The sequence below is a fragment of the Scyliorhinus canicula genome, chromosome 26 (genome assembly GCF_902713615.1).
Source record: "Scyliorhinus canicula chromosome 26, sScyCan1.1, whole genome shotgun sequence".
NCBI classification, from domain to species: Eukaryota; Metazoa; Chordata; class Chondrichthyes; order Carcharhiniformes; family Scyliorhinidae; genus Scyliorhinus; species Scyliorhinus canicula.
Window position 1 is genome coordinate 5,461,889 of NC_052171.1, and position 9,948 is coordinate 5,471,836.

At 51.8% G+C, this 9,948-nt stretch overlaps 1 protein-coding gene across 1 annotated transcript in view; it reads right to left on the minus strand.

Annotated features, from left to right (window-relative positions):
- The window catches only part of LOC119957442 (substance-P receptor-like), a 96,836-nt gene extending 87,348 nt beyond the window's left edge, over positions 1–9,488 (minus strand). Inside the window, exon 1 of the mRNA XM_038785514.1 lies at positions 8,859–9,488. Coding sequence (XP_038641442.1) covers positions 8,859–9,229 — 371 coding nt within the window. The 5' untranslated portion in view covers positions 9,230–9,488. The remainder of the gene's footprint in view (positions 1–8,858) is intronic.
- Between the last annotated feature and the right edge of the window lie 460 nt (positions 9,489–9,948).

The following is a 9,948-nucleotide window of genomic DNA, read 5'->3' on the forward strand; positions in this document are numbered from 1 at the left end:
GAGTTACAGAGACACAGAGACAGGGAGTTACAGAGACACAGAGACAGGGAGTTACAGAGAGACACAGAGACAGGGAGTTACAGAGACACAGAGACAGGGAGTTACAGAGACACAGAGACAGGGAGTTACAGAGACACAGAGACAGGGAGTTACAGAGACACAGAGACAGGGAGTTACAGAGACACAGAGACAGGGAGTTACAGAGAGACACAGAGACAGGGAGTTACAGAGACACAGAGACAGGGAGTTACAGAGACACAGAGACAGGGAGTTACAGAGACACAGAGACAGGGAGTTACAGAGACACAGAGACAGGGAGTTACAGAGACACAGAGACAGGGAGTTACAGAGACACAGAGACAGGGAGTTACAGAGACACAGAGACAGGGAGTTACAGAGACACAGAGACAGGGAGTTACAGAGACACAGAGACAGGGAGTTACAGAGACACAGAGACAGGGAGTTACAGAGACACACAGACAGGGAGTTACAGAGACAGAGACAGGAGTTACAGAGACACAGAGACAGGGAGTTGCAGAGACACAGAGACAGGGAGTTACAGAGACACAGAGACAGGGAGTTACAGAGACACACAGACAGGGAGTTACAGAGAGACACAGAGACAGGGAGTTACAGAGACACAGAGACAGGGAGTTACAGAGACACAGAGACAGGGAGTTACAGAGACACAGAGACAGGGAGTTACAGAGACACAGAGACAGGGAGTTACAGAGAGACACAGAGACAGGGAGTTACAGAGACACAGAGACAGGGAGTTACAGAGAGACACAGAGACAGGGAGTTACAGAGACACAGAGACAGGGAGTTACAGAGACACAGAGACAGGGAGTTACAGAGACACAGAGACAGGGAGTTACAGAGACACAGAGACAGGGAGTTACAGAGACACAGAGACAGGGAGTTACAGAGAGACACAGAGACAGGGAGTTACAGAGACACAGAGACAGGGAGTTACAGAGACACAGAGACAGGGAGTTACAGAGACACAGAGACAGGGAGTTACAGAGACACACAGAGACAGGGAGTTACAGAGACACAGAGACAGGGAGTTACAGAGACACAGAGACAGGGAGTTACAGAGACACAGAGACAGGGAGTTACAGAGACACAGAGACAGGGAGTTACAGAGACACAGAGACAGGGAGTTACAGAGACACAGAGACAGGGAGTTACAGAGACACAGAGACAGGGAGTTACAGAGACACAGAGACAGGGAGTTACAGAGACACAGAGACAGGGAGTTACAGAGACACAGAGACAGGGAGTTACAGAGACACAGAGACAGGGAGTTACAGAGACACAGAGACAGGGAGTTACAGAGACACAGAGACAGGAGTTACAGAGACACAGAGACAGGGAGTTACAGAGACACAGAGACAGGGAGTTACAGAGACACAGAGACAGGGAGTTACAGAGACACAGAGACAGGGAGTTACAGAGACACAGAGACAGGGAGTTACAGAGACACAGAGACAGGGAGTTACAGAGACACAGAGACAGGGAGTTACAGAGACACAGCAGACAGGGAGTTACAGAGACACAGAGACAGGGAGTTACAGAGACACAGAGACAGGGAGTTACAGAGAGACACAGTGACAGGGAGTTACAGAGAGACACAGAGACAGGGAGTTACAGAGACACAGAGACAGGGAGTTACAGAGAGACACAGAGACAGGGAGTTACAGAGAGACACAGAGACAGGGAGTTACAGAGACACAGAGACAGGGAGTTACAGAGACACAGAGACAGGGAGTTACAGAGACACAGAGACAGGGAGTTACAGAGACACAGAGAAAGGGGGGCGCGATTCTCCGCACTCATGACGGGGCACAGAATAGCGGGCGGCGCAAATTGTTACGGCGATGCTGGTCCGACGCCCTCCCGCTATTCTCCCCACCCCCCCCACGCCCGCCTCCCGACACGAATCACTGCCCGCCGTTTTTTTACGGCGAGCAGTGATTCACCCCTGGCCGATGGGCCGATTTCCAAGGCCTTTACGACTGTTTTTATGAACGTAAATCACACCTGCTCTGACCGTTCGTAAAAACGGCCGTAATGTCCCGATCTGGGGAACCATGGCACCGATTGGCACGGCAGTACCATGGCCGTGCCAAGTGTGCCATGGGCCTGCGATCGGTGGCCACTGATCGCGGGCAGCAGGTACTTACCCCGCGCACTCTTTCTCCTTCCGCCGCCCCGCTGTATCCACTCGCGGGGCGGCTGAGGGGCATACCGGCCCGCGCATGCGCGGGTTTCACGCGTATGCGTGATGACGTCATCCGCGCATACGCGGGTTGGAGTCATCCAATCCGCGCATGCGCGGCTGACGTCATCTGACACTAACTCTGGCTAGCGGGCTTAACGAAATTCGTTAAGCCCGCTATGCTGGAGTTCACGGCCGCTCGATGCTAGCCCCGACCGGGGAGCAGAATCGTTCACGGTCGAGGGGGGCGGAGGCTGGCGTCAAACCCGCCCGTTTTTGCCGCCTGCCTCACAATTTTTCGCGGGTGCGGAGAATCACGCCCAGGGAGTTACAGAGAGACACAGAGACGGGGAGTTACAGAGACACACAGATTCAGGGAGTTACAGAGACAGGGAGTTACAGAGACACAAAGATTCAGGGAGTTACAGAGACAGGGAGTTACAGAGACACAGAGACAGGGAGTTACAGAGACACAGAGACAGGGAGTTACAGAGACACAGAGACAGGGAGTTACAGTGACACAGAGACAGGGAGTTACAGAGACACAGAGACAGGGAGTTACAGAGACACAGAGACAGGGAGTTACAGAGACACAGAGACAGGGAGTTACAGAGACACAGAGACAGGGAGTTACAGAGAGGCACAGAGACAGGGATTTACAGAGACACAGAGACAGGGAGTTACAGAGACACAGAGAGACAGGGAGTTACAGAGACACAGAGACAGGGAGTTACAGAGACACACAGAGACAGGGAGTTCCAGCGAGACACAGAGACAGGGAGTTACAGAGACACAGAGACAGGGAGTTACAGAGACACAGAGACAGGGAGTTACAGAGAGACACAGAGACAAGGAGTTACAGAGACACAGAGACAGGGAGTTACAGTGACACAGAGACAGGGAGTTACAGAGACACAGAGACAGGGAGTTACAGAGACACAGAGACAGGGAGTTACAGAGACACAGAGACAGGGAGTTACAGAGAGACACAGAGACAGGGAGTTACAGAGAGACACAGAGACAGGGAGTTACAGAGAACAGAGACAGGGAGTTAGAGAGACACAGAGACAGGGAGTTACAGAGACACAGAGACAGGGAGTTACAGAGAGACACAGAGACAGGGAGTTACAGAGACACAGACAGGGACTTACAGAGAGACACAGAGACAGGGAGTTACAGAGACACAGAGACAGGGAGTTACAGAGACACAGAGACAGGCGAGTTACAGAGACACAGAGGCAGGGAGTTACAGAGACACAGAGACAGGGAGTTACAGAGACACAGAGACAGGGAGTTACAGAGACACAGAGGACAGGGAGTTACAGAGACACAGAGACAGGGAGTTACAGAGACACAGAGACAGGGAGTTACAGAGACACAGAGACAGGGAGTTACAGAGACACAGAGACAGGGAGTTACAGAGAGACACAGAGACAGGGAGTTACAGAGACACAGAGACAGGGAGTTACAGAGACACAGAGACAGGGAGTTACAGAGACACAGAGACAGGGAGTTACAGAGACACAGAGACAGGGAGTTACAGAGACACAGAGACAGGGAGTTACAGAGACACAGAGACAGGGAGTTACAGAGACACAGAGACAGGGAGTTACAGAGACACAGAGACAGGGAGTTACAGAGACACAGAGACAGGGAGTTACAGAGACACAGAGACAGGGAGTTACAGAGACACAGAGACAGGGAGTTACAGAGACACAGAGACAGGGAGTTACAGAGACACAGAGACAGGGAGTTACAGAGACACAGAGACAGGGAGTTACAGAGACACAGAGACAGGGAGTTACAGAGACACAGAGACAGGGAGTTACACAGAGACACAGAGACAGGGAGTTACAGAGACACAGAGACAGGGAGTTACAGAGACACAGAGACAGGGAGTTACAGAGACACAGAGACAGGGAGTTACAGAGACACAGAGACAGGGAGTTACAGAGACACAGAGACAGGGAAGTTACAGAGACACAGAGACAGGGAGTTACAGAGACACAGAGACAGGGAGTTACAGAGACACAGAGACAGGGAGTTACAGAGACACAGAGACAGGGAGTTACAGAGACACAGAGACAGGGAGTTACAGAGAGACACAGAGACAGGGAGTTACAGAGACACAGAGACAGGGAGTTACAGAGAGACACAGAGACAGGGAGTTACAGAGACACAGAGACAGGGAGTTACAGAGAGACACAGAGACAGGGAGTTACAGAGAGAGACAGAGAGACAGGGAGTTACAGAGACACAGAGACAGGGAGTTACAGAGACACAGAGACAGGGAGTTACAGAGACACAGAGACAGGGAGTTACAGAGACACACAGAGACAGGAGTTACAGAGACACAGAGACAGGGAGTTACAGAGACACAGAGACACAGAGACAGGGAGTTACAGAGAGACACAGTGACAGGGAGTTACAGAGACACAGAGACAGGGAGTTACAGAGACACAGAGACAGGGAGTTACAGAGACACAGAGAAAGGGGGCGCGATTCTCCGCACTCATGACGGGGCACAGAATAGCGGGCGGCGCAAATTGTTACGGCGATGCTGGTCCGACGCCCTCCCGCTATTCTCCCCACCCCCCCCACGCCCGCCTCCCGACACGAATCACTGCCCGCCGTTTTTGTACGGCGAGCAGTGATTCACCCCTGGCCGATGGGCCGATTTCCAAGGCCTTTACGACCGTTTTTATGAACGTAAATCACACCTGCTCTGACCGTTCGTAAAAACGGCCGTAATGTCCCGATCTGGGGAACCATGGCACCGATTGGCACGGCAGTACCATGGCCGTGCCAAGTGTGCCATGGGCCTGCAATCGGTGGCCACTGATCGCGGGCAGCAGGTACTTACCCCGCGCACTCTTTCTCCTTCCGCCGCCCCGCTGTATCCACTCGCGGGGCGGCTGAGGGGCATACCGGCCCGCGCATGCGCGGGTTTCACGCGTATGCGTGATGACGTCATCCGCGCATACGCGGGTTGGAGTCATCCAATCCGCGCATGCGCGGCTGACGTCATCTGACACTAACTCTGGCTAGCGGGCTTAACGAAATTCGTTAAGCCCGCTATGCTGGAGTTCACGGCCGCTCGATGCTAGCCCCGACCGGGGAGCAGAATCGTTCACGGTCGAGGGGGGCGGAGGCTGGCATCAAACCCGCCCTTTTTTGCCGCCTGCCTCACGATTTTTCGCGGGTGCGGAGAATCACGCCCAGGGAGTTACAGGGAGACACAGAGACAGGGAGTTACAGAGACACACAGATTCAGGGAGTTACAGAGACACAGATACAGGGAGTTACAGAGACACAGAGACAGGGAGTTACAGAGACACAGAGACAGGGAGTTACAGAGACACAGAGACAGGGAGTTACAGAGACACAGAGACAGGGAGTTACAGAGACACAGAGACAGGAGTTACAGAGAGACACCAGAGACAGGGAGTTACAGAGACACAGAGACAGGGAGTTACAGAGACACACAGAGACAGGGAGTTACAGAGACACACAGAGACAGGGAGTTACAGAGACACAGAGACAGGGAGTACAGAGACACAGAGACAGGGAGTTACAGAGACACAGAGACAGGGAGTTACAGAGACACAGAGACAGGGAGTTACAGAGACACAGAGACAGGGAGTTACAGAGACACAGAGACAGGGAGTTACAGAGACACAGAGACAGGGAGTTACAGAGAGACACAGAGACAGGGAGTTACAGAGACACAGAGACAGGGAGTTACAGAGACACAGAGACAGGGAGTTACAGAGACACAGAGACAGGGAGTTACAGAGACACAGAGACAGGGAGTTACAGAGACACAGAGACAGGGAGTTACAGAGACACAGATACAGGGAGTCACAGAGACACAGAGACAGGGAGTTACAGAGACAGAGAGACAGGGAGTTACAGAGACACAGAGACAGACAGTTACAGAGACACAGAGACAGGGAGTTACAGACACACAGAGACAGGGAGTTACAGAGACACAGAGACAGGAGTTACAGAGACACAGAGACAGGGAGTTACAGAGACACAGAGACAGGGAGTTACAGAGACACAGAGACAGTGGAGTCACAGAGACACACAGAGACAGGGAGTTACAGAGACACAGAGACAGGGAGTTACAGAGAGACACAGAGACAGGGAGTTACAGAGACACAGAGAGGGAGTTACAGAGACACAGAGACAGGGAGTTACAGAGACACAGAGACAGGGAGTTACAGAGACACACAGATTCAGGGAGTTACAGAGACACAGAGACAGGGAGTTACAGAGACACAGAGACAGGGAGTTACAGACACAAAGAGACAGGGAGTTGCAGAGACACAGAGACAGGGAGTTACAGAGACACAGAGACAGGGAGTTACAGAGAGACACAGAGACAGGGAGTTCCAGCGAGACACAGAGACAGGGAGTTACAGAGACACAGAGACAGGGAGTTACAGAGACACAGGGACAGGGGAGTTACAGAGACACAGAGACAGGGAGTTACAGAGACACAGAGACAGGGAGTTACAGAGACACAGAGACAGGGAGTTACAGAGACACACAGAGACAGGGAGTTACAGAGACACAGAGACAGGGAGTTACAGAGACATAGAGACAGGGAGTTACAGAGACACAGATACAGGGAGTCACAGAGACACAGAGACAGGGAGTTACAGAGACAGAGAGACAGGGAGTTACAGAGACACAGAGACAGACAGTTACAGAGACACAGAGACAGGGAGTTACAGACACACAGAGACAGGGAGTTACAGAGACACAGAGACAGGGAGTTACAGAGACAGACAGACAGGGAGTTACAGAGACACAGAGACAGGGAGTTACAGAGACACAGAGACAGGGAGTTCACAGAGACACAGAGACAGGGAGTTACAGAGACACAGAGACAGGGAGTTACAGAGAGACACAGAGACAGGGAGTTACAGAGACACAGAGACAGGGAGTTACAGAGACACAGAGACAGGGAGTTACAGAGACACAGAGACAGGGAGTTACAGAGACACAGAGACAGGGAGTTTACAGAGACACAGAGACAGGGAGTTACAGAGACACAGAGACAGGGAGTTACAGAGACACAGAGACGTGGAGTCACAGAGACACACAGAGACAGGGAGTTACAGAGACACAGAGACAGGGAGTTACAGAGACACAGAGACAGGGAGTTACAGAGACACAGAGACAGGGAGTTACAGAAGACACAGAGACAGGAGTTACAGAGACACAGAGACAGGGAGTTACAGAGACACAGAGACAGGGAGTTACAGAGACACAGAGACAGGGAGTTACAGAGACACAGAGACAGGGAGTTACAGAGACACAGAGACAGGGAGTTACAGAGACACAGAGACAGGGAGTTACAGAGAGACACAGAGACAGGGAGTTACAGAGACACAGAGACAGGAGTTACAGAGGACACAGAGACAGGGAGTTACAGAGACACAGAGACAGGGAGTTACAGAGACACAGAGACAGGGAGTTACAGAGACACAGAGACAGGGAGTTACAGAGACACAGAGACAGGGAGTTACAGAGACACAGAGACAGGGAGTTACAGAGACACAGAGACAGGGAGTTACAGAGACACAGAGACAGGGAGTTACAGAGACACAGAGACAGGGAGTTACAGAGACACAGAGACAGGGAGTTACAGAGACACAGAGACAGGGAGTTACAGAGACACAGAGACAGGGAGTTACAGAGACACAGAGACAGGGAGTTACAGAGACACAGAGACAGGGAGTTACAGAGACACAGAGACAGGGAGTACAGAGACACAGAGACCGGAGTTACAGAGACACAGAGACAGGGAGTTACAGAGACACAGAGACAGGGAGTTACAGAGACACAGAGACAGGGAGTTACAGAGACACAGAGACAGGGGTTACAGAGAGACCATGAGACAGGAGTTACAGAGACACAGAGACAGGGGAGTTACAGAAGACACAGACACAGGGAGTTACAAGGAGAGTAACAGAGACAGGGAGTTACAGGTGACACAGAGACAGGGAGTTACAGAGACACAGGACAGGGAGTTACAGAGACACAGAGACAGGGAGTTACGAGAGACTAAAGAGACATGGAGTTACAGAGACAGAGACAGGGAGTTACGGAGAGACACAGGAGACAGGGAGTTACAGAGAGATACAGAGACAGGGAGTACAGGACACAGAGACAGGGAGTTACAGAGACACGAGACAGAGGTTACAGAGACCACAGAGACAGGGAGTTACAGAGACACAGAGACGGGAGTTACAGAGGACACAGAGACAGGGGTTACAGAGACACAGAGACAGGAGTTACAGAGACAAGCAGAGACAGGGAGTACGTAGACACAGAGACAGGGAGTTACAGAGACACAGGACAGGGAGTTACAGATGACACAGAGACAGGGAGTTACAGAGGAACACAGGGAGTTACAGAGACACAGAGACAGGGAGTTACTGAGAGACACAGAGACAGGGAGTTACATCGACACAGAGACAGGGTGTTACAGAAAGACGGTGTCTATTGTAGGTTATAAAATGAGAGGTAGCTGAGAGACGGTGAGAGATATGTATAGCTTTGTCGTATTGGATGGTGCAGTTCAGATGTCAGGCTGGAGGGATGATGTTGAGAATCTCACCTGTCCAGGGCGATAGCAGTCATTGAGTAAATGCTGGCGAACATAGCAGTGATGGGGAAAAAGTTGTGGAAGCGGCAATAACCCAAGCCGAAATACCACTCATTGTGGATGGCATAGACGAAGTTGATGACCGTGTTGAAGGCAGCCATTGAGACCTCGGCGAAAGCCAGGTTGACCAAGAAGTAGTTGGTCACTGTCCTCATCCTCTTGTGGGCTAAGATAATCCACATGACCACCAGGTTGCCGCACACAGCCACCGCCACGATGATGGAGTAGGCGAGCGCCCACAGGGCAATCTGCCACTTGGGCTGGAGGAACTTGGTGTCCGGCTCCTCTGTGCTGTTCCCTGTGCCATTCTCATTGAGCTCCATCACTGACAGCAAAGGATTCTTCCTCTCCCCGGGCTAACTGTCTGTAATCGGCCGTGGGGAGATCACACAGCTCTACCAGAGCCAAGCATGTCACAGGCACAGAGGCTGCCAGGAGTTTGACTGATAAACGCTCTGGAGGACGGTTCTCCCGTGGCTTATTGCAAAGCGCCCATTCATTTCTTCCACTGACTTGTGCTGAGTGAGAGCTAGTGTTTGGAGCAGGCACGCCAGCACACACACACACACACACACACGTGTTGGCTCCTGCAGCCTGACACACAGACACAGGCAAACAGCAGGAGGCTGCTTTATTTAACACGTCAGGACTGCGGGGAGGAGAGGACAGGAGTCAGACCACCCCTCACAATACCTGCTCGTCCCAACATATCCAGGAAGCGGAATCTCTTTCAATGCTGCCGTGCTCTGATCACCTCTGAAAAACATTCACTCAAGGACCCACTCTGTTCAACTCTAAGCTCGGGTTTAAAAATGACAAGTGGCTGTTTTTAATGTGCATTGCTGTCACTCTGCATCATATGTTGGCTGGATATGTGACTATGTTCGGGGCTGTGCAGGTAACTTGGGAATTCCGAGCGACTTCATGACAATTCTCATTGCAAACAGTTCCTATCTCACTTTCCGTTTACGCTTCAATCTCGTCTCTGCTGAAACATGTTTTATTCCATCGGCTCGTCTCTCCATAAATAGCCTCGAACAAT